At 42.2% G+C, this 25,752-nt stretch overlaps 1 protein-coding gene across 3 annotated transcripts in view; it reads left to right on the plus strand.

The window, feature by feature from the left end:
• Positions 1-25,664, plus strand: part of tmtc2a (transmembrane O-mannosyltransferase targeting cadherins 2a) — a 54,425-nt gene extending 28,761 nt beyond the window's left edge. The window contains exons 2-12 of one of the 3 annotated variants that reach the window (XR_001428500.1): positions 615-1,230; positions 9,994-10,822; positions 11,228-11,342; positions 11,973-12,058; positions 12,943-13,127; positions 13,272-13,350; positions 14,350-14,471; positions 16,062-16,143; positions 18,661-18,775; positions 21,919-21,978; positions 25,191-25,230. Coding sequence is in view for 1 of the 3 variants with exons in the window: in XM_015060456.1 (XP_014915942.1) it covers positions 615-1,230; positions 9,994-10,822; positions 11,228-11,342; positions 11,973-12,058; positions 12,943-13,127; positions 13,272-13,350; positions 14,350-14,471; positions 16,062-16,143; positions 18,661-18,775; positions 21,915-21,978; positions 25,191-25,379 (2,482 nt within the window). In the remaining 2 variants the exon portion in view is untranslated. Of the gene's footprint in view, positions 1-614; positions 1,231-9,993; positions 10,823-11,227; positions 11,343-11,972; positions 12,059-12,942; positions 13,128-13,271; positions 13,351-14,349; positions 14,472-16,061; positions 16,144-18,660; positions 18,776-21,914; positions 21,979-25,190 lie in introns of all 3 variants that reach the window. The other 2 variants (XM_015060456.1, XR_001428501.1) reach the window with 2 other exon arrangements.
• Positions 25,665-25,752: the final 88 nt, after the last annotated feature.

Here is a 25,752-nt window from a genome sequence, read left to right on the forward strand (position 1 = left end):
GAGAGCAGGGAGGGGGGGGGGGGGAAATACCACAAGGCTGATTAGAGGATGGGCTGCAGGGGTGAGGGAGAGAGAGAAATGCACAGAAAGCACACAAACAGGGGAACTTGTAGGAACATGAATATTACATTAACAAATAACTAGACATAAGGAACACAGTTAAACTAGAGTAACTAAGAAAGGACCGAACTAAAGTAAAACAGAAACAAGGCTGATCTAATCAAATAATGAAACTATGGCAACCAAAGAACAGTAATCAAGACCAGAATCAAACCCAAAACAATCCATAACCTGACATATTCTACATTAAACCTACTGATTGCTATTTTGATGACTCAAGAAGACATAATTTAGCACAAATGTTGAACAAAGAGATTTTAGTATCGGTTTTAGGGTGTTTTACCTTTGTCCATATTTATTGCAACTGCAAATATTTCTAATTAATCACATTTGTGATTAATCAAGTGAAGGAAAAGTGTAGGAAATAATATTTTCAGCCACCTGACCAATGGTGCTGGCATCTCATGATGTAAACTCTAAGCAGATTGGAGGGGGGGTAATCTTATCAAAACATTTCAGACCCGTTTAATGTTCTTTTTCTTTTGCTTCCTCAGTCGAGCCATCAAGACGAACCAGGACCTTCTGCCAGAGACGCCGTGGACCAACATCCTGTATGACGATTTCTGGGGGACGCTGCTCACCCACAGCGGCAGCCACAAGTCATTCCGCCCGCTCTGCACCCTCTCCTTCCGCCTCAACTACACCCTGCACGGCCTGCGACCCTGGGGCTACCACCTGCTGAACGTCGTGCTGCACGGCCTGGTCACGGCCCTGGTCACGGCGCTCAGCCACTCGCTGCTCGGCAGGGGCTTGTGGAGCCTCCTCGCCGGCCTCCTGTTTGCCTCTCACCCGGCGCACACCGAAGCGGTCGCCGGCGTGGTCGGCAGGGCGGACGTCGGCGCCGCTTTGTTTTTCCTGCTGTCTCTCCTCTGCTACGCGAGACACTGCGGATTACGGGGTGACAAATGGAGGGCTTTTCAGAGGAGGACATGTGGCGGCGGCTCCGCCGCCAGATGCTGGGGCTGGATGCTGGGCAGCCTGTGGTGTGCAGCTGCCAGCATGTTGTGGAAGGAGCAGGGTGTGACTGTGCTGGCTGTGTCGGCCGTGTACGACCTCTTTGTGTTCCAGAAGCTGCGCGTTCGCCAGGCACTGCTGCTCCTGTTAGGGAAGGTAAATGAACTCTGGCTGCTTTTGTTTGTGGGGTAATTGTGTGTTTGTGAAAATGAGAAGGGGTAATTAGGAAAGCCATTAACTGGTGCTGACCCACAGCTGGTGCCTGAACATCAGGCTTCTCCTTAACTCGGTCCTTATCGCGGTAACCCCTCACGTATAGACTCTTTTTCCACGTTACCAAACAGACAAATCAAACCATCTTTCACCAATTTGCTAAACCCACTAGCCTCTAAAAATGTACTTTCACATCTTTTTTCCTGAAACCCCATTCATTTTCCTCAATTAATGAAAGCAAAGCTTTCTATGTCCTCGGGGCGTTGCCACCAACCTCATTTTGCTGCACGAAAACAAACATTTAGGCTCAGAAACATAAATTTGTATCCAAGCCTTAGACTGCACACGCTTTTATGGAAGAGGAAGACGTTTTCTCATATTAAGGTGACAAATGAATTACAGAGACAAACAACACCACATGCCTCTCAGGTGCTTTATTTGGCTCATTTGTCGGGTAAAGCCTTCCAAAAATACACAGTCGCGGCCCACGTGCTTCTGCTGCAGGAGCGCTCTGCAGAGATTCATTCCCCTCCCTTCACAACTCAAGGAATTTGAGGAGGACATCCTTGGCACAGTGACTCATCTGACAAGAAAAATGTGCGATTGAGCATAAAGCCTTCACACGCAGCCACTCCTCATTTGATTAGGGAAAAAGTCTGTTGCCAATGGGTATGGCCCTCGTAAAACGAATAAAAAGCATGATAAAAAGTCCTCTTGGGTTTACAGAGCAAGGGCAGTCTGGCTATGGGACAATCCTTGTTTTAGTGTTTTCCTCTTTTGGATATCTCTATAACTAACCTATTTTCCAGGGATCATTTCGCAGCCTATCACAAACATCTTAAAAAAACCTCTTGCCTCAATGAGACTTCGCTGTACCTTGGCAGTGCCGATAACTCAGGGCCAAACTACGCACAGTCATTCGCCTAGAGAGATCCAGCGGATCAAAAAGTTGTTTTAGTGTATTTTTATTTTCTGCGTTTGGCCCAAATGACTCTGCTGCTCCCCCCTTACTCACACACACACACACACCATCGCTACTCAACCTTAGCAAATACAACACCTGTCTTTTGAATCGTACCGAGTCAGAGTGCTGCAAAACTACTTATGAGTAATGATGCATCCAAAGGAAAATGTGAAATAAAAATATCGCAAATTGGATCATAAAGTATGACGGAGGCTCAGAAGCCCATCTTTTGTAATAAATTTTCCTTTTAGGGTCCAGCAAAAAGGATGCTCTGACACTTTGCGACCCACTTGGCAAATTTCAACTGGTTAAACACCAAGTGTGTAAGGCTGCAGGAAAAAAAAAAATAGAGAAGTGAGGGAAACAGTTGAAGACATGTGGGTAGCTTCACCACATCCTTGGCTACAAGACACATTTCTGACAAGGACAATTGTCAGCTTAAATACTAATTTATCACCTTCAGATGCACGTTTTCCAGTTTCGGTTCAAGTTATGGACTTCGTGTAAAAGTTCTGCCAATCCGTTGCGTTAAAACTTAAAACAGGTCTGAACATTTTCTGACGTAACACCTGTCCTTCAAATCATTGTGAGCCACAGCTGTGGAGGAGCTCATGGAAAATTTAAGACATTCAAATATAGCAAATTCAAGATGGAGAATTTAGCGCCACTGGGTGGCCTGATATGCAGATTTCAACAAACTGACTGCCATCTGCATAACCTTGTAGAAAAAAAAATAAACAATATGAAAGCTGGTATAAAAAAAATAAAAAATTCTTGAAGAAATTTCATAAACCACCTAACATTGATAGTTTATATGTAAAGCTGTTTGATCAGGTTTGTGGTTTTTAAATGCGCTATGTGGCTAAAATCGACAGTTGCATTTGGACTGCCACCAACGAAGGTTTGATTATATTTACAGATACATATTTCACAATTACCAACTTAGACGTATAAACAATTTAAGAACATGGAGCAACAAAGGCTCAATACAACAAAGCATGTAGGCTTAACAAACGGGCAAAGCTGGCCTGGATGCATTTAGAGAATTCTTGTTTACCCTCAAGTTGTAAAAACCGTGTTTAAATGAACCTGGTTTTATTGTTCCTGTATCCAGCAAATAAAACAAAGTCACGGCAACTAAAAAGAAAAAAGAACCACACCCAGAGCAATCAGGTAGGTCATAGATCTTAACTTTAGAGCTCAGTCGTGGTTTCCCTGCTTGAAGTGCATCCTGGGCGAGCTCCTCCCTGTCCAGATCTTCCTCATTTGGAAGCTAGATCTACATTTAGCAAATATTCAGCGAGAGAGTTTGAAATAGAGATGTTTGAATGCAGGAGAGATTCTTTAAACACAGCAGGTTTCCCACTTCCTATCGAATGGGCACTCAGAGAATTAACTTGTTTGGTTTGCAATGTAGTGAAACCATTTATCTTTTTTTTGTTTTTTGTCAAGCATGCATACCACCTACACCGCTGCGCCGCCCTGGGTGGTGAGCCACATCACCCATATCAAAACCCGTCACTGACAGCTCTTTTCAGAACATTTTTATCTATTCTCGTATATTTTAAGACCCAGTACAACTGGAAATAACCTCATCGTTTGGCCAGACACGGTTCTGTAGCTGTGAGCTGCATCCTTGTGCCAGCCTGTCGGATCTTCCAGCCCGACCCCCTGGTGTATCCGACAACACTGTGGGCACATCTGGCTCATTTATCACTCTGGCGGTGCCCTCCTCAACTGCCCGAGTCCCAGTTATCTTGGCAGGGAGCTCATTACGTGCTGAGGCCAGCCATGGAGCAATGGTTTCCTTGATTATAAGCCAGATGTCTGGGAAAGCATGGGAAAACAAAAGGAAGAGGGGTATGGAGAGACAGACTTAGCAGAAGAGGAGGAAACTATGGACTCATTTCCCTTTTTTCTTTATCTTTTCTTTGTCAGTCGGTGGCCCTTATAGCGCTTTGGGAATAGATTGTTTGCTTTCACCTGCTTTCTATCCTGCCAGCCAAACGCAAGTCAAGAGAAACAGCAAACGTGCATGGAAACTTCCAGCATTTTATCATATATTTTTTAATGCAATCAGGAGAATAAACAACCCAAGACATGACATCCCGACGCTGCTCTGGTGGATAAACACAAAAAAGAAACACAAGCCATTGGCGGCGCAGGGAGAACAGATGTGCTACCTACGAAAATGTCAGTTCTCGCTCTGTTTACTCTCTAAACAGACAGATTAGATTTCAAATAAGACAAGATGAAACGGGGAGAGGAAGTTAGAAAGTGACGGATGGCAACGGATAAAGGTGAGATGTTATCGCCGCGGTCTGTTGAGAAAACAAAACGCGCCCCGTTTGCTGGCGTAATGAGAACATAACGTCTGTTTTTTTTTCTTTTTTTCTGGCTGCTTTGGTTTCTTAGTATAGCACAAAAACAGACTGATGAATGATGCTCCAGACATTAAAACGGGGCTTTGGGTTCGTTGGTGTTAAGAAAAACCCATGACGTCTCTGCCAAGTCTGGTGTGTTAAACTTTGGCACGTGTGAAATGCATTTCATTTGAAAATCTGTGTTTAAAACCTGAGCTTGAATTTGAATTAATCCCTATTCTAAAAAAAAAAACAAAACAAAAAAAAATACACGTGTCTGATTATAGCTTTATAAATGAAGCAATGCGTTTCACACTCGTAATCCAAAATGAGAATAATGAATGTTTTATCAAGACGTAAGGTATTTTCTCACTCTACCTCATCATCCACTCTTTTTCGGGACAATCTCCCCAACAAAGTTGGACGTCTAATGTTTTAGCAGGCAGTGTAGGAATCTGACATTGTCTTTGCCAGTTTAATTTAAGCATCAGACACTCCTCCTTTCTCATTTGTCTCAATGAGCGTTGCAGACACACAGATTAAGTTCGGCTGACGGCTTGATGGATGTCGGGCCAATTATCCTGCAGCAGAGGCATTCAGCTGTGAAATGATGTTCTCAGCTGCAAGTTCTGCTGCATAGTCCTTATTTAGCGAGCGTTCGTGAAGGCAAGGAAAACACGCGGTTTGTGTTCTCTACGGAGCGGGGAGTGTCTCGAGTCTGATTCAATTAAAGCTCGCACTGTGCAATGTTGTCACGTAATTCTTGGCGCAGTTGGAACCAAGTTACAACTTCAGCTTTAAGCGGGTGTCATTGGGATGGTTTGCGATAAAAACCGAGATAAAGCAGTGCGTAATGGTGAAGTGGAACAAAAAAAAAAAAAAATGAAACGATTTAAATTATTTTTACAAATAAAAATTCCCAGACAGTGTGGCATGCATTTATCCTCAGCTCCACATGCCCTAACAGTCCTCAGTAAAATCCTGTGAGAATTGACCTGCTGCTTTGAAAAGCCGCCAAACCAGTTCTTTTACAGAACAAATTAAAAACTGGATGGAGCACCAGCACTGTTTTGGTGGAAAATCCATTAAGAGGTCCCACTAACTAAACTAAAATCAGTTCTGTTATTAGAGTTTTTTGTAAACCACAACAGACCCAAATCCTTTTGAGTTTACATAAAAGAGACACTCACCACAAATCAAAATCATTAACATTTTTTTTTTTTTTTTTTTGCTAAATTAAACCCAGCAGTTCCGTAGAAGCACATTTTGAAGTCCTGCACGATCATATCAACATCTGGTCTGAGACCACATTCATGCTAACCCCCGCATGACGTTTTACAACCAGAAAACAGACTTCTTTGCAAAACCAAGACAGAAAAAAAAAGTAGTTTTATGTTTTCATTTGTGATGTCTTTAATATATCTTCCTACATTTTTGTCCTGGGTTGCAACCAACATGCACAACTCTGATCAATACACAAATCCATTTTTCTGCATGTGACGCCATAAAAAAAAGGTAATCAGCAAGTACAAATTTCTTTCCTTTTATAGTCATGTTTGCGTCACTCTGCTTCTCTATATGCTCCAAAATTGTGTTGAGCATCAGTTCAACCTGTGACCCAATCCCTGCCATCAGCAACACATCTTTCATTAGGATAACTACAATATACTCTGTATACTTCTTTCCATTTCGGCAGCAACCGCGCCGTTGTGTGATGACTTGGAAGACTCCTGCCAAGTCAGCACAATCCAGGAAACATCAGACCGGTGCAACCCTCATGGTGTCTTTCATCATAATAACTAAACGTATCACTGGCAAGGCCTCAAATCAGAGCTGTGTGCGTGTGTGTGTGTGTGTATGCAGGAACTATCTTGGAAGCACTGAAAACATTTTCCACATGCAAGCCGCTTGCTCTCTGCTTTAAGGTTTCCCATTAAATGAAGAACAAGTTCCTCAGTTTAAACTTTATGAATAAGGAGTTTGAAAGCGCACCCTGTGATTTTTTTATTTTATTTATTTTTTTTTTTTACTTCAAGGAGTTATGAACGGTTTATATTGGACGTGCCTCGAACAAGAAAACAGAAAGATCGCCTCCCCGCTGCGTTGCGTCAGTCCGCAGCCATTTCAGATGGTGTTTGCATGATGTCAGACGTGGCTTGCCGTTTCCTCTGACAAGTTTGAAAACCTTCCCCAGAGTACGGTGTCAACAGGCAGACACAATAAAGTGAGAGGGAATAATGACTAGCAGAGTTCGGAGATAAAAGTGGAGGCCCGCGCTGTTGGTTTCGAAAAACTGAGCGCAAAACGGATCAGCCAAATGAAAGAAAGATTGTTGAGAGGATAGTCCTTTTTATGGGAAATGCAGCAAAATTAATTAAATAAATTGTGAGATGCAAAGCAGTTTTATAGGCTTGAACGTGTTAATTGATCCAATATGGAGCCAAAGTGCCTGAATGTCTGAAAGTAAATCTCTAGGAGAACAAAAACTATTGGAAAGCTAAACAACTTCAAAACTAGAGGATCAAACTCAAAGACTGCTCTGTGTATTATTAACAAAAAAGAATAAAGAAACGAAACCTAATTCAAAAGACAATATTGGTTTAGGTATGATAAAAAAAATGAAACCCACAAGACAATTAAACCCAAAGAACATGACATTTCATCTACAGATTCTACACCAGAGATGCAAAGCTACTCAGAACTTTAACACTAATGGTTCCAGTTGTTAACAGAAACCTCTTTTCGCTTTATTGGCCTGTTGCCTCTACGCCGAATTAATTAGAAAGCTTGATTAAAGTTAACTGTAAATATCCTCTTTGTTTTTGCTGAATTTGTTGGGTCGCAATCCGTTCGAAAGTCAATTAAAGAGCAATTTAGGAATTGACAAGGCAGCGAGACGCTGCACGGACCTCATTGGGCTAAATACCACAAATTACTCTCCTGCTGGAATTGGCTTATCTTCCAGTACAAAGCAAAATTGGATTCCTCAGTCAGTTTCCTCCATTGACTAAGAATATAGGCTCAACCGTCAATAAACACATCCACCGGTTTGTGCGCCAGACACTCTTTCTCCCTGCTTTCGTACAATAGAGTGTCAACGTAAATATCCAATGTCTTTCCCATTGTCACTTTCATGTTCAGAATGTTGAACTTCTAGAAACAGACATATTATGTCTGTTTACAAATGATTTTCCAGAAGTGGTATGCGATCCTTTGCTGCTTCTAGTCATTCATAGACAAACCTTTCCAACAGTAAACTTGTCAGAGGGGAAAAACAGTTAAACACCAGTAGGTCAAGTAAGTCTGCTTAACCTCTTATGGTTTCTGTCACTGTACACATTCAAGCATGCAGACTGGAAAACAGCGCAACACCTCTTTACTCCGAGGCTAGGAATGAGGGATGAGTAAGATGAAAGGGTTAAGGATGATGGACAAGATGAGAAGGGGGTACATATGAAATGTGAGAAGGATGAGCTGGGTGGAGATGAATGAGGGATGGATTAGATGATAGGGGGGGTCGGGCATGATGAGAGATAAGACTCTTAAATGAGTGACGAAGATTATTTGAGGGCAAAAGGGTTAAGATGAGAGAACAGTAGGAAGAATGAGGATCGAACGGGGTAAACGGGGCGAGACGAATTAAGAATGATTGATAAAGATGAATGAAATGAGAAGAGGTTGGCTTAAAGGATGAGGCAAGTAGAGAAGATCGAGGGAGAGTGGAATAAATAGAATAAGCAGCATGAAAATGCCTGTGGATGACGGACTGATGAGGTGGAGGAATGAGGCTTGAGGTGAAAGAATACGGTTTAGAAGAAATTAGAAATTAACAAGATGAGTGTGATTAGAATCGACTATTATCAGAGGAGTGGGAATCAAAGAAGAGAAATCCCCCAAATGGCAAACTGCCCTGAATGAATTAACCAGCTAAGTGGTCAAGATATGGTCCTGATTCTGACCCACAGCTGAGAACAGGACAGACGTACTTAATAAAAATGTCTCCTAACTAGGTTGTGCTAAAAGGAAGCATCAACATCACCTAGTAATATATGAGATTTCATTTGAGTGCACATACTCACAGCACCGGTTCCCTGAAGACAGGTTCAAGCAGAGTTTACAGTACATTCATGCCTGGAAATGAAATAAATAGGCTATAAAAGTAGGAAGCTAGCAGCACGGCTGTAATCACCATCTTTTATAATATCTTTTATTCCGGCCCCTCGGTGGGATGGATCATGAATAGGAATTACTTTTGCAACAGGGGTTCTCCAGGTTTTCCCATCTCATTTGTTTTTGCTTGAATTAAAAATAACTTCTTTTTTTTCCATCATTAGCAAAAAAAAAATTTAGGTAATAATCCTTGGGGTGAAACGATGTATCATGACAGGAGATGTTGGGACGATCCGTTCTTATCTCTTATTATCAACAGAAAGTTGACTTCTGCAAATTGGAAACTAATATCTGAAACTTTTTAGGTACAAACTGTCTAGGTAGTGATTAATTCCTGGGTTGTGACGTGGTAGTTATGTCCGAAGCATGAGATGTAAACTCCACCTACACACCTGCACAAAATAACCTCATTACACGTCACATTTAACAGTAATGCTGGCGGGCAACACTAATAAGGCTTTGGGGTGGAAAAAAAAAAAAAAATCCTTCCGTGCATGCAGTTTCGAGCACAACTAGGTCAGAACTGGAGGAGTGTAAATTACTAATATGTGGAAAGTTATTAAAGTGTTTTGACACTTTTCTCCTTTCTGCTTTGAGTACTTTGGGATTTTCCCCCTCGTTATGCGTAGTGAAACCTCGCCGACTCGAAGGAATTTATTGGCGAGGCCGATCTAACGCGCACTAATCTTTTCCTGCACCGAGTACTCGCATACTCAATTTAAAAATGATTACTCCATTAAATAGCGGCTCATGTTGCTCCTTACCAAAGTGCTAACCACTGCGGTGCACGGCTGTCCGAGAGCGTCTTTCAACAGTTTGGGTTTGTCACCATTCCCATGTCAACAGGGCGATATTTTCTCTGACAGCGATAACGTCAGAGTATCCCATTGTTACAAAGAACAACGTGTTATTTTCCCGTTAGGGTGGTTAGAGGGAGAAAGCAAACAAAAACATTTCATTAGGTTTTATTCTTTTTTTTTTTTTTTTTACTAAAACAGTAGATTGAGGAACTGAGAGTTCTCTAGAGTTGCACAAAGAAATGGATTTCTACTGGATGTCACCTTGCTTATACATTTATAAGCATATGAGAACGTGATTCATGCCTCTTTTTCAAGTTTTGACCTAAACCAAGTGTATATAAATATATGTGTGGGTGTGTTTTCTTTCACATATTTATTCAGTTGTTTCACCTTTTCGTTTCTCTTTCAGAAAAAGAACCTAAGCGTTTTGCTGAGTCTCTGCACGTTGGCCTGCTGGGGAGTAATTCTGCTGTCAGTCCGCCTCTACTGGATGGGAAACAAGCCTCCAAACTTCTCCAACTCAGACAACCCAGCAGCCGACTCTCCACATTTCCTCACTCGAACGCTAACATTCCTCCACTTGCCTGCTGCCAATGCCTGGCTCCTGCTCTGCCCCGACAAGCTCAGCTTTGACTGGTCCATGGACGCCGTGCCCTTGGTCAGGTCCTTGGCCGACTGGAGGAACCTTCACACTGCTGCCTTTTACTGCGGGTTGATCCTCCTGGCTTTGTTCGGCTTCCGCGGTGCCACTGTCGCAGCGAAGGAGACCAACGGGAAATCCCATCTTGCAAATGGAAAGTCGGTCACGAATGGGAATGGTTACCATGCCCCTGACACAAACCAAAACACGGATCTGCCAAAACCCACTCTCAATGGGTCCGCTGTACCTCACCGCTGTTACTCCCACACATCCCTGCCCCCCACAGAAAGCTTAGTTGCGTTTTCACTAGGAGTACTGGCATTGCCTTTCATCCCAGCCACCAACTTATTCTTTTATGTGGGTTTCGTGATTGCAGAGAGGGTACTTTACATCCCCAGCATAGGCTATTGCATACTAGTTGCGACAGGTGCACGAACGTTGTATGTTAGACTGAGGACTAGAGCCTGCAAGGCTGCGATGTTGTGCCTTTGCATCGGACTTGTGCTACTGAACGGGCTCAGAACAGTTCAAAGGAACAGAGACTGGAGCAACGAAGAAAATCTTTACAAGTCTGGGATCCATGTGAACCCTGCAAAAGGTGAGAGGGTCTTCAGTTCTCAGGATGTCTGCTGACCCTGTATGTATGAAGTACCTTGCAAAAATGTCTGTTTTCTTTAAACATTTTCATGTTTTGTACCACTACAATCACAAATCTACTTATATTTTTTATTGGGACTTCTCCTGCATGTTTGCTTTGACCCAATATGGCTTATAGCAGAAATGTGTGTATGTTTTCCTTTCAATTCACGCTACTTTGTGTTGATCCATCATATAAAATCCATCGAAATGACATGAATGACAAGGCATGGAGTGTTTTACAGGATTTGAGAAGTGCTGCAAGGCAGTGTAAATGAGTCCAAACTGAAGTTGGAGATTTTTCAGCAAAGACCAAGAGTTTGTTTTCCCATTTTGTGAGCGTTTGATTGACATATGTCTCCCATAGCCTGGGGAAACCTGGGAAACGTACTGAAGAACCAGGGCAAGATGGAGGAGGCGGAGAAGGCATACCGAAATGCTCTCCACTACCGAGGGAACATGGCTGACATGCTGTATAACCTGTGAGTGTTCAAAAAAAAAAGTCACACCTCCTCTCTTGTCAGAGTCGTGACACAAATAAGCTCTGATTCTGTGAGGAAGCGGCAGCATCAGACCAAGAGCTGCAGAATAAAAGAAAGGCAGAAAGAACTTAGAGGGTGCAAACTAAAATAGATCCAATGCAGCAGTAATAGAGCTGGTGAGACACACAGCAAGAGTGTGACAGACAGGAAATAACTTTTGTGTGTCCCTCGAGGCTCTTTGTACCTTCTGCTCCTGATTTGATCAGTCTTGTTTGCCGAGCCTGTGGGAGAGTACGAAACAATTTCTAATCCAGCAGGCGTCAAAGGTGCCGAACCACCCGACGGACCGACGCTGTTCTGCTCCCGTCTCTCTACTCCTCCTCTAAAAGTTGTGAGCATCGATAATAAGCTTCCGATTCAACATAAAGCAAACGTGTCATGTCATTCTAAGAGACAGAGAAGCTGTTTGTGCGTGATAGATGTTAGGATATATTGTATGGTCTTTGCGGATATTTTGCTTCCAAAATCTCACTTATCTTTTTTTTTTTAGAAACCGTCAATTAAATTGGAGAAAACCTGTGAAAGAGTGCAGTGATGTAAAGTTTTTCATACTTCTCTGTTTTCCACCAGGGGTTTGCTGCTGCAGGAGAGCGAACGTTTCTCCGAGGCGCTGCAGTATTACAAGCTCGCCATTGGGAGTCGACCAACTTTGGCATGTAAGCCGAGTCTCCTTTTGCTGCTGCCATGATATTGTAAAAACATGCAAGAAAAAAAGCGATCTTCGATAAACCGCCTCCTTCCCGTTTGGTTTGGATTCGTCAGGATTGATTACACGCCAGCCAATAATCTCTTATGAAATGCCGCGACTCTCCGGTTTTCAAGTTGAACCGGTCGCTTTGTCGCCAACGACGTGATTTAAAAGCCCTCACTCAGCTTGACGGAGAAGTGATCACGTTCAATCTCACACCCGAGTGCTCACACACGAGATGATCGTTTGTCTTTTACTTTACCAAGGGCGATGTTAAATAAAAGAAGAGAAATTTCCCTTCAGCACATTCGGTGTGATGAATTACCTTTGAATCTTTGTGAGCTTTATCTCTTCCAGGTGAATGCATTTCTATCCCCCTCTTTTCCTATATGTATTTAATCAGCTTTTTGATCTCTTCCTTTCTGTCGCCATATTATTGCTTTTATCCATGGCACTTCACTTTCTGATTGAATAGGCATTTTTAAAAAAAGATTTTACTGTGATTCATCACACTTGATTTTATACATTGTATAACTTAAATAGAGGGCTGTGTTTGAGAAAAGCGCTATATAAATAAAGTGTACTTCCTGTTCTTGTTGCTACCATTTATTTCAGTTTCATTTCTTTTTCTCTTCAGGAATGCCGGGATGTAGTTTATTATGTTTGTTTCAGTAAAAAAAAAAAAAATGTAAATAAAAATTCAGGAAAAAACATGCTTTCTTTACTTTTTCCTAGCAACAGATAGGGTATTCATTTTAATGAACGTTCTGGTGGTTTGTTTTCGGAAATCATTTCCCTTTTAATTTTCTATTTAGGCTTAACCCTTTCTGGTCTCTCGACTTTTGCACGCAGCGGCTTACTTGAACACAGGAATAATCCTCATGAACCAGGGCAACCTGGAAGAGGCCAAGCGCACCTTCCTCACTTGCGCCGACATTCCAGATGAAAACTTGAAGGACCCTCACGCCCACAAGAGCTCAGTCACCAGCTGCCTGTACAACCTGGGGAAGCTGCTTCACGAGCACGGCCAGCAGGAGGTCAGTCTTGCTGACGCATTTGTATTCAATAGCACCGAAAAGACTAAAAGCAAAACTGCTAAAAGCATAAATAATTTTTGCTTTATGCAAAATGAAGTCTCAGCTTTTAAATTGCTTCCCCCCGCCTCCCCTCTTGTGCTGCAGGAGGCTCTGTATGTTTATAAAGAAGCAGTGCAGAAAATGCCAAAACAGTTTGCACCACACAGCCTTTTCAACATGATGGGTGAGTTACAGTTTAAAATGTGGAGTCTTTGTTTGCAGTCAGGTGTGTTAAGGGGTTGACACATTAATTGCAACAGAGATTACTGCTTTTAAATGAGAACTCGCTGTGATGCGAGTGCAGCAATTTAAGGTGGAAATGCAAAACATTCAGCAAAACAAATCGACTGGACTCGATGCCGATTAAAATATGTGGACACACTCTCCCCCCCCATAGAAGATGATTTAGGAAGAGCTGTGTTAAACCTTGCTTCCCCTTCTGTGTTATTCTAACACTAATTACATTACTCAAAGCTCATCCTGGTGACATAGTTGAGATTTCATGGGAATTAAATTCCTGGGACAGAGTAGAGGAGGATTAAGGAGTATATTTAGTCAGGTGGTTTGAAGGTTTTAGGGAGCGACGGTGTTTGTATTCGTACAGCGATGGCTAGCGGATACGTTTTCAAAACTTGATGTCATTTAACTGGTTCGTTGTTACAGACACGGGATCCATCCCTACTGCCGAGTCTTTGGATTTGTATACAGCAATGTTAATGCTAGAAATTCAGGAGTATTGTTCTTAAACGGGGTAGTTTTATGGTAAGGATGAAAAATATATATAAAACAATTACTCACCATTGGGTTGTCTCAACCAGGATTCCCTGTTCATGGTCCAGATTGTTGGGAACTGAGATTTCCCGATAACCAATCCCAGTATCAGTATTTCGTTAAAATCAACACCGTCGAAAATAGAACAAGAGGATCCATACAGGGATTCATTAAAGTCACGGAAGAGTCACTCTTAACATTCGTCTTGACAAACTGCACCGATTGGTTATTCCACAGTTACTATGGGGTAACTAAGCATAGTGAGTGAATATGCAAGATGCTCAAAAAACACTTCCATCTTCTAAAAATAACTTTTTTAAAGTTGTTTTTTTTTAAACTTCTATGACTAATATTTATGTTAGTATCTCACGTAAAATGCTAACTGTCTGCCCTGGTGTGTGGTGCGTTTCAGGAGAGGCCTATATGCGGCTGAACAGGCTGGAAGAGGCCGGGTACTGGTACAGAGAGTCCCTCAAAGCAAAGCCTGACCACATCCCTGCCCACCTCACCTACGGCAAACTGTTGTCAATCATTGTACGTCCCTTTGCAGACACACAAACTTACACCGGCAAAACAGATGTACTAAACATTATGATCATCCCAGTGGTTAATAAGGCCAAAGGGTCTATTACTTTAACAAACTGCTTCGTAAGAACTGTATAAGTGTACGTTGAAATTTCTTTGGGAGTTAAGAGAGTCCAGATAAGAAACGCTTATTTTTAACCGAATATGTTCCTGGTGTTATTTTTGCAACCATGTTTGTTAAGAGATATCCTAGACAAAATGGCCAAACTTGGAGCGGTGACGTTATGCTCATTTCCTCAGCTTCCAGCTTCTCCGCCATGCTACGACAACAAAAGCAAGACGTGGCGACAGATGTGTTCACAGCTGAGCTGGGTTTAGATCGGGGGGAAATGAACTGTTTGCTCTTTGCGACCCCCCCCCCCTCCACCCGTGAAGATGCATGACCTCCTTCCTTCCTCAGCCCTAGGCGCAGAGCTGAAGACGCGACAAGCCTCTGAAGCTGCGCGCGTACTCGCAGCTGCGATCTTTCAGGCCTCGATCCCACAGCTCCGTTGTTAGCGGAGACCTGAGGATAGCGAAAACTTGTACTTACACGTGTGTCGCCTCGAGTGGCCGGACATCTGCTTGGCTTTCTGGGATTCGGGGTGACAGAACACACATCCACGTCCTCCGCTATGCAGAATGAGAAACAAGAGGATGGATGAATCTTGAATCAAACACCAGATGACAGGCTTATAATGGAATTACTCCATTTCCTTATTAAATCACTTCGGTTTTGGCTGTAAACCCTCAGTCAATCAATGACACTGTTAGCGTTGGGAAAGTTCCACCTGAACTTTTGCGCTCCTGGACAGGATTTCCCAGAGTACAGCTTTGTTTTCTCATTTTTTATCCCTAGCATTTGCCTGCATATAAAGACATTTGTTAACCTAATGAATTCATCACCAAATTCCCAGAGATTGTCATAAAAAAAAAAAAAGAAGAAGCTTACTTTCTCCTTTCACACGAGCCTGAAACATTTCATAAAATACTCCGACGGACGACCTTCGGTTTTCATAGACAGTTGGAGGAGAAATTTAGAGAAATTTAGAGAGAGCAGCCAAAAGGAATTGTGAAGCAGGCTATCCACAGCTAATATTCCTCCTCATTCATTTAGACCAAGTTCAGACACAGGAGGAAGCTAATGAGGCAATGTTAATATGGACGGCCCTCTCATTTCCTATTGAATGGCAACCCCACTGGCAATATGGAAGCAATCAGTGCCGAAGCATGAAGCAGAAGTGCTGCAGAGGAAGCTTTTTTTCCCCTCTCAGTTTCAATGCTGCTCTACACTTGTAAACAGAGATTTTTTTTTTAAAACAGTTGCCAAAAATGCACAATTAGAACTAAATTACATAATAATTAATGGTTTTGTTAGAATCCTGATAATTTATGCTCTATTTTTTTTTACCCCCACCAGGAAATCAGCCTAATTATGCAAAATATGCACAAATATGAAATGTAATATATGTTTTTGCTCTATCCTCCTCCTGATTATACCGAAACGGAAACTTCTAAGCTTAATTACTCGCCGCAACTTGTCTGCGTCTCTCCTTTCAGGGGGAGAAAACCGAAGCGGAGAAATACTACATGAGAGCAATTCAGCTCGACCCAACTAAAGGAAACTGCTACATGCACTACGGTAAGAAGCAGAAGACACTTATTAATAGGCACGGCGAACCGCTTTTCAAAAAGGCGTTTCAGATCCGTCGCTCACATTTCCAGAAATATCTTCACAGTTTTCTCAGTAGTTGACAGCACGTTGTCTTTAATGTGATGAACTAATCTCCCATCAAACCTAAAAGTGAGGAGATTATTTTTTTGTGTGTCTGTTAAAATACATTGAAGGTCTTCACACTTTTTCTTTCCAGAAGATTTAACATCTTGTTCCGTTATTTGTAATACCATCTCTAATAGTTACAAAATGCCATGATTTTCTCTGGGCCTTGGCTTTGTGTGACCACTGATGATTTCATTCCCTCCAATGAAACTGATAGCCTCGAAGTTTCCAATTTGTTAAAGGCTTTTTTCCCCCTGTGATCTACAGTTGACAAAGCGATGGCGGAGGGGAGGATTTGTTTGTTTGGATCTCCACTCTTTAAATGTACTCTCTGAGATGAGTTTTAGTGGTAAAGTCACATCACATCCTGGCTGCAAAGTGATGTGCCCTTCTTTGATTTGGAACGTGTGAGCTTACAAAAGCAAACTGAATTAAAATGAGGATTAAAAGAGTGACATTTTTCCCGCTTTTGAAGAGGAAGTTGGATTCAAATCTAACAGGAGTAGGGGGATTCTGTCTCCCATTCTCCTTCGGGCCAGAGACTGTTATTGATTGAATTCGAGGTTTATCTGCAGCCCCCTTCACAGCTAACAACACAAAATACTCTTAAGTTGGTGCTTGCAGCTATTAAAGCGTGAGCCGTTTGAAGTTTTGCAGACAGCGCGGAGATACAGTGTTTACTGTAGGTTAGACAGAAAAACATGGCGCGGTGTTGCCCCTCCGCTTCCGTTTCATTCCAGACTGAAGAAACGGCCTCCTTTGGTGCTCTCTTTGGTTAATATCTCCAGGATATTCGGAGGAAATGAAAAGCGTCCTCATGCTGAAAGCCCCGTTGTGCAATGCCCTCTTTCTCCACTTCCTTATCTCCCTCCGTCCCTCCCGCTTCTTTCCCCTCGTCTGATATCTTTTCGTTTAGCTTGGTCGGTAGCAGGAGGTCTGTTGCTGTCTTTGGAGCGAGCCGTTTCCTGCTCCGAAGCCCTCGCGCTCTTTGCTCTAGGTCTTTTTTTTTATTTCCCACCATTATCTTGGAGTCTCTTGCTAAAGGTGCTGTTTGTTTTTATTTTTTTCTGGGCTGTTTCATTTCTTTATCTGCAATCTGTCTGCTGCAGTTATCGTGGATTTGCTGGATGAGCCTCAACTATGAGTTTGTAGTGGATATCAGTCCACAAAGTCTCTCGAAAGATAAATGCGCGGGCGTGCACGTGGGAATGAACTCGAAAAGCTCCTCTTTTCCGGTCACTGCGCCCTGCAACACATTTTAATGCAAGCAACCCCCCTTCCTCCTCTACGCTACCCTTTGTGAAAAGCCTCACCAGGTGGCGAGACTACATGAATTACCTCCATCTCATCTTTATTCTGGAACAACAGCGAACAAAGCAATCACAGCCCCACATTTTCAGTCTTGTCTCTCGTTGTTTTTTTTTCTCTTCCTGTCCTTCAAAGTCGCCAATCATCTGGGGTCCGTCTCTAAAAGCTTCCCCCCCTTCTTGGTTTATTTCGACAAGTAACTCCCGTCACACGGGAGCAGCATGGTATACCATGATAATTGAAAACCTCCTCCCCCTAAGAAAAGTAATTCAAAGAAAAATCCCCCGCGCTTCAGAAAAAGAGGTTATTTTTGCTCGCTAGCTGAAGGAAGCTATAAACATCTTAAAGCTGCTGAGCTTATATTAGTGCATGTTGTGCCCGTAATGACAAAGCTATACTTTTGGGAGGAGGAAATTAGCAGTGGTGTGAGCAAAAGCTGCTCATACTTTATTAAGCATAATAGCTCTCTTCTTTGTTTTTCCTAATTCTTTGTCATTTTTAACAAAAATTATCTAACCTTTTGAGTCAGTTACTGTACTTATTTTTATGGATTTGGGGAAATTTTGTAACTGCTCCTATTTATTTATTTTTTGTCAGCAAGATTACAAAAATGTAGTGATGTGGTAAATATTGTCTATAAAAGTAGATACTTTTATAGACATAGTATTTTTTACTATGGACCTCTTTTGTGTCTGAAATAAAGATTGATTGATATCTGTTTAAGTAGATTTGACTAGGAAAATGTGATGCCTAGCAACTGTTCAGAATATAGCATTTTTAAAAATTATATGTAAAAAGAGAAAAAGCCTCTTAAAATGCATATTTTGAACAGTACTGCAGCTGAAATGCACTCGACAAACAGACCAAGGCATATCAAAGGATTCAGTGTAATTAAATCATAGGTGTTTGGTTTAGGGTAGCATATTGGAAACACATTTATAAGTAAAACCACCATCAAGGAGCCATGAGTTTTACTCATATTCTTTGATTATTTATTCTATATTTTTGTAAGTCTACCTTCTGTTCTGTTGAATAGAAACAAAAAACAAAAGGTCCTTTGTTTACCTCCAGGTCAGTTCCTGTTGGAGCAGTCTCGTCCTAAAGAAGCAGCGGAGATGGCCGAGAGAGCTGCCGAGCTGGACATGGATGAATTCGATGTGGTCTTCAACGCTGCTCACATGCTCAGGTCGACTGCTTGTAAACAGAAACATTCAGGGGGGGTTAGGAGGGTGGGGGCTTCCCCACCTTCGGTGAATGGCAACATGTTTCCAGAAATGTCTTGGAACTCCATATCTGTCGCCAGCTCCTCTAGCATTTGTGGTTTATTTCCATCGCTGTGTTTTTACGGCGTCATTTAAAAATAAAAGTCATACGATAAACATAGGCTGTAAAAGATCTATGCAGCTTCGGTCCGTCTTAATGAGGTTTCACCCCGGGACTTATAAAGAGAGCCGTTGGAGAATTTTCCTTCATAAGTCTGGCAAGCGCATCCGCAGGCAACTTATAAATCCTAAAGAGTGTCAAAAGGGACTTCACACGACCTCCCTCTCCCAGCATCTCCGTAGCAGAATGGAATATTGGAATGATGAGCCTTAATTCTTTTCTGCTCAACATATCTGCTGAAGTCATTACTGCCTGCCGGCATCCCCTCTCGGAGCAGAGGATTTGTAACAAGTCCGACATTCTCGGAGCTTGGCTGTGGGTTTGCCGCTGAAAGCACCGGAGTATATCTAGATGACAGATTAGCCCTGCCGTGTTCCGACTCACTGGTTCTTTCAGCCGCGAGGCTTCATGACATCAATCCAGAGTGATTAGGGTTTAATGATGTGACAAACACCTGTTAACGCCAACATGCGTTGTGGAGACGAGCTGCAAGCCTCGGCTTGTGCAGATTTTTATCCAAAGTCGTTAACGAAACTGGAACACCCAACGAAAGCCGATATGTCTTAATAACATATTTGACCTAAAATGAGAAATTCGAGCAACTCGAATGAACAATGAGAGCAGTAGAAACGAGTTTAGATTTTCTCTAAAATGCAATAAAAGTGATATCTCTTCTTAGGGATAAAGAAAAACGCCCCACATTTATCCCTTCTTGTAACTGCTAAAATTAAGCGCAGTGGCACACGACTAAAAGATCACTAGTAAGCATTTCAATGAGTTTTGTCTAGTTAAAAACAACTTATTTTAGTGGGCTGCCAAAGTTTTTGAGACATTATTGTACGATCGAAGGAGCTATCCGAGACCTTCAAAAAGAAGATTGTAGCATTGTCATGTTGTTGAAAAACAGTTTAAGTTGAAATCGGTCATTTCTGAAAGAAGTCTCCGAAAACCCTAAAACATCAGCTGAATGTGGCTACAGTGCATAATGTGAAAGTTCATTTCTGTACAGTCAGAAAGAATCTTTTAAGGGAAATGTGCAAGAAGGAAAACTTTTCCTCTCGAAGGAAAACTTGAGTCCAAAGACTGAAATTTTCCCAGAGAGAAGACCAGAGCTTCTGGAGTAATGTTCTTTGTAGATTTGTCTAAAACTACCCTTTTTTTTAGACCAGTACAGAGGACATGTCTCATAAACCAACATCATGGGAAAAGAAACTCATATCAACTGCAAAGCATGGAGGTGAACGTGTCATTATTTCGGATGGCCACATTTACTTTCGCCTTCCTGAGTCTTTGTGCTCTTTTAAAACGTTGAGAGCTCCAACCCAAGCAAACTCAAGAAGCTGAAGCCATTTTTTGCTTACGTCGGAGCTTTATGGATACAAATTGCATTGCCGGGAAGGATTTTTCTTATTTTTGCTTATTAGTTTTGGCGAAGCGAACTCTTCGTGTAGTCTCTGAATGTTTTTCTACGTATGGAGCGCATGAACTGCTGCAGACTAATGTATCCGGCTGTGACATGTGAGGGGAGGACTCGTCGACGTTTCAAGGCTTCTTGGCTCCAGTCGCATCTTTACATCCGTGGGATCAGAGTGAATGCTGACCGACTCCAGTGTTGTTAGCAAGTGTTGCAACACTTGCTAACAACACTTTGTTTCATCATAATCGGCCTTACTGAAGTCCACAAATGCAATTTTCTAATCACTTTACTGAAGCTAAAACTATTTAACTGCTTCATAACATATCAGTTCAATGTTAAGCTCAATATTTAGAGAATTACACATTTTATTTAGTAGTTTCTGTCTATCCATACGTTCATATTCAGATTTTTTTATAGCCTTTGGAAGCTCACTAAATGATTACGTTTATAAAAGCTGGGTGACTGGCAGGATTTGTATTGAACTTGTAAATGTTATTCAGATGAATAGATCCTCTCTTTTGTTAATTAACCTACTTTATTGATACATTTTTAATGATCAACACATTTTCGCGAAGTCTTTTGCCATTTTTTTGCGGGTGGAGGTGTCCCAATTAGCACGTTCGTGTGTCAATAACATGTTGTCGTGATGCGCTGTATGTAGCGTGTAGTTCGGTGCATGAAGCAACTTGGCTGAAGATAAGAACAGAGTTATCTATATATATAACCTCAATTTGATCAACTTTAGGGCATAAAGAGAGGAGGAAGAGAATCCCAGTGAGGATCCAAGTGCAAACGCCGAAAAGGTTCACAGTGTACCAGAGGAGAAATCTGCTCCGGAAAAGCAGCCTGTGTCATATCTCAGATGTATTCATTCTGTTTCTTAGATTTATAAAAAATTGATATGGCAACACCGTTCATGTAACTCAGGGTTGTTAAGATGAATGAAGCTAAACACAGGCTGAATTTTGGATAAAAGACTTGAGCTTTTGAGGCTTTAACACAGTTGCAGAGCTACAGAATAATCAAGATGAAAGCATATTCATTTGTCAGAATGACTCAGACCTAAATTCAGCAGTGATTATCTGTAGATGAGCAAAAAGTGGTGCAGAGGGATCACAGAGTGAAATATGGCAACACAATGATTCAAGGAAAGTATCGTTTTCCTTCCACTTTTCACGTGTGCAGCACTTTTGTTGTTGTAAATTCCAATAAAATACATCACGATTTCCAACCGTAACATGACAAAATGTGCAGATCCTTTAGCTTAATTTAAAAATAAAAGGATTCTTATGCAGATTATAACCAGTATGCATTTTTCTGACTGCTGCTTTTGCTTTCAGAATAGCAATAGGAATCAATTTTGTCCAACTCTGTTTTAGTTGCACACCGTAGAGCAGAAAAAAATAGGTAATACTGTGTGTTGTTTGCGTGACAAGTAATGCATGAATCCTGCAAAAATAACACAAGGCCGGGGTTACGGGTATTTTATTTTATTTTTTAAATCTGTGTTCTTCTTCCTCCTCAGACAGGCCAATCTAAATGAAGCAGCAGAGCGGCAGTATAAACGTGCAGCTAGCCTCAGACCAGATGTAAGTACCCGGGCCTGTTTGCACTTATTATGGAACTGCTGCGCACACGTCTGCTCTGTAAATTCAATTTACAACACCGTGCACTTTTCCCCCCTGCCCCCCGCCACCCCCCCCCCACTCCCCTCATCTTTCTGACATTGTGGTACTGTTGTTCCAATAAGGCCTGAGCAGAAAATAGAAGCTGCTTATTTCTGCGAGATGTCGTCTGGACGTGCTTCAGCAATCACGACTACAGAACGTGCGAGAGAGAGAGAGAAACGGGTTTAGCGGTTATTGGCGTCCGACATCGAAGTAAACACTCGATCAGGTCAAAAAAAAAAAACAGACGGAGGAGCCTTCAGGGGGTGGCCGGGGGTGGGGGGGGGGCATACCACGTCTCTTCATGTCCGTGCACATGGCTAAGGAAGTTTGGAGATATTACATCCCGTTTCTGACTTGTGTACATCGGTCACTTCAAAGACGGAGGGTGTGTGGAGGTGGAGGTGCGCTGGAGGAGAATTAATTTAAAATCGAGGGGAACAAGGCCTGGAGGGGGGTGGAGGGTTGGGGGGAAAGCTTCTCGCTGTGATTTGTTATGGTCGTCTGGTTTGCGATTATGGGCTCTGTAACTTATGCACCGTTACAGTGAAAAAAAGCTTTGACCTTCATGTCTCCACTGCATTAACCAGTTTTATACAGCTGCGCTCTTTGAAGCCGTCTCTTCAAACCTTCCTCGTCGGTCGTTTCTCTCCAACCATTCCTCTCAGATTAGTATAAGTGCACCAGATGCCCCCTGAATGATATTTTCCATTATTTCAGCCTGTTAAAAATTTAAATGTGTAGTTTTTTTTTTGTTTGTTTGTTTTATTAAGCAACATAATCTTATGAGTGAATTTAGCCCAGTTTAAGGCTAACGCATCTGCATTTTCCCAAATGAAAATCAAATTCAGATTATTATTTTTGTTCATCTGTTAAAAACAAGTGGTCTGAAACGTATTTGAAAGCAGCCTGAAATCCCTCATGCACACTCTGAGACACACAGAGGGCTTCTCTCGTCATTTGTCAGGATGGGGGGAGGGAGGGGGGGGGTTTGTCTCTGACATTTTTCCCTGCACACATTCTGCCTGGTGAGCGACAGACTCTCAAATATCAGCTTAATCCAATAGGTTTCAGGTCATGAAAGATTCAGAAGTTGCTGTACGTGCAAAGAAAATGTAATGAATATGTAAGTGATTTATATATTCTTTCCCCCCCACTGGAAAGGTTTATGTACCCAAAAATATTAAGCATGGTCTGGATACTTGGTTTATGTTTTGATCTTTGGCGACGACAGTATATTCATCAACTGTATTCAGGGTGGTGATTACATAATATTCCCCCCTTGCCCCCTCCCTCCACTTTGTAACATCAGCATGATGCTACCTCTCCCATTCTGGACAACGGGGACAGCGTGTCCAAGTTTCAGCCTCATAACTGTTATTTTCAGGTCAAGTTGAACAATTTGGACATAATCCTTTGTCTGTGTTCGTCCGTCTATTTTGTGTAATACGCTAGTAACGCTGTGCAAACACAGTCCAGCAGCATGATGATACACTGCAATGTTTGGCATTTTGGTCTTAAAAAGCCTCATCTTGACTCCTTGTGTCATTTGACTATAAAACTTTTGTCCAGAAGATATCGGACTTGTTCAAGTTCTGCGAATGTCAATCAGGCCCACAGGTGTCGATTTTAGACCAGGTGCTTCATTTCTGTTCTGCACTCTTGTGAATCTGTGGAAATGTGAAATTGGCTTCTCTGACTGGCAAACGCTAAAGCTTCTGGAAAGGCTCTCCAAAAGCCTCAACCCTCCCTTCCTGTTGAAAATGTTCAGAAATGACGGATCTGTGCCAAGCAGCCAAACAATTATAATCAGAACTTCACACCGTTTGGCTTACTGGTTTATTCTTGTAGGGCTCATTTATGTTGTTTTTGTCTGTAATTTCCATAATGACCTGCAATGGTGGTTGGCAAAGTACTTCACTAAATGGAAACTGCTCTTAAAACATCATGTAATGTCCAGTGAAAAACACTTAAGGACTTAAATTCTGCAAAACAAGAAAATCTGGCTTCTTTGAGGCGCTATTTAAAGAGAACGAGGGAAACGCTAACGTCTGTGGAAGTTCTGAATACACGTAATATTTCAATCCCGGCTCTCCTTCTGGACGTCCCACAGGACAGGTTTCTGCTGTTTACAAAGGCGGAGGAATCCACATTTATCTGAATAAGTGCAGTTTGTCTCACCTGTGTAAACAGTTTAATGTGAGGAACATTAAACAGAACAAAGTTCAGAAGAGCTCTCACGCTCAACTCATGCGAGTTGAGGAAAAACCAACGGGCCGCTAGCTTGTTTGCGACAGTCGGGCGTGAAAAACAAGGTTTCGAGATCAGTCGGGGGGGCGGAAAGTGGAATGTTAACCTGGTGACACGCACTCCTTGAGAAGAGACCAACTGTTGTGCTTGAGAAGGAAAATGCGTGAACTAGTTGCCAAATTTCGACCCATGCATCATGCTGGGAGTGTGTAGGGGCCCGGGAGCAAAGCCAGATCTGTGTAGTAGGAGATTTGCGTGCGTTTGTCAGCTACATTCGTTAAGGACTTTGTAGATTCTCAGTGTTCATTCACTGTTTAAAACCCAAGGGATTTATTCTACAACCTAAAATATATGGTTCTTTGATTAAGTATAGCTCATACATAAATACTGTGCTCTAGCTCATGCAGTGTCTTATAGCTGCCTCTCTGTTTGGTGTATTACTTTGATTTTCAGCCACTCCTGTTACTGTGATGTTTCACTATGGCCAACACTGTACATCTTGAATTATTTTACTCTTAAGTAAATTTCACCACTGCAAACAAAAGCTTGTTTTCTTCAAAACAATAAAAAAAAAAATCTAAATTTTCTTTTGTGAAATCTCTTAAAGCTGTTGATGTGACCCAAAAAAACGCTGCCACATGCAAGGAATCCGTCTCCTACGAAAAGTCTGGCCAGGTTCCTAAAGCGTGCATCTCTGATAAATAGCTGCGTCAAGCGTAGAGTTAAGAAGGTCAGGTTTAAAATAGTTTTTCCAAATAAGGGTGCCAAGTTCGGCAATCCTCAAACGCAACGCCTCACATCACTCATCATTTCTAAGGCACCAACTTTGTCTCTTGCGATGATCCATCCCTCTTTTTTCCCCTCCCCTCCCTCTCCTCCTCCAGTACCCAGCTGCTCTGATGAACCTTGGCGCCATCCTTCACCTGAACGGGAAGCTTCCCGAGGCGGAGGCCAACTACCTACGAGCCCTTCAACTCAAACCCGACGACGCCATTACTCAGTCCAACCTGCGCAAGCTGTGGAACATCATGGAGCGACAGGGGCTCAAGACGAAGCAGAGAGAGGAGCCCTAAACCGAGACGACCTGCTGTCTCGTCTCTTGGCGGCGCTCGAAGCGTGGAGCGGAACGGAAACAAAATACTCAGTCGAGTTCTGGGACGGTCGAAGTAGGTGTGTTTGAGGTTTGACGGCAAACTTCTGCATCACGCCACAGTGTTCGTTTGGTGGCTCAGACTACTAAAACTAAATCTGATGGTTCTTTTACCATAAATGTGACACAGCTCTTGTTAAAAGGAGGAGACAAAAACGGAGAGATGCACCGAGAAATTGGCTAGGGACGAGCTCCGACCAGTGGTGTCAAAAAAAAAAAAAAAAAAAAACCCCAAAAATGTTTTTTTTTTTTAAAGCAAAAAAACCGGGGGCCCAAAAACGACCAAAATTCGGGTG

The sequence above is a fragment of the Poecilia latipinna genome, unplaced genomic scaffold, assembly GCF_001443285.1.
Source record: "Poecilia latipinna isolate Pla-1442-1.1 unplaced genomic scaffold, P_latipinna-1.0 Scaffold1718, whole genome shotgun sequence".
Taxonomy (NCBI): Eukaryota; Metazoa; Chordata; class Actinopteri; order Cyprinodontiformes; family Poeciliidae; genus Poecilia; species Poecilia latipinna.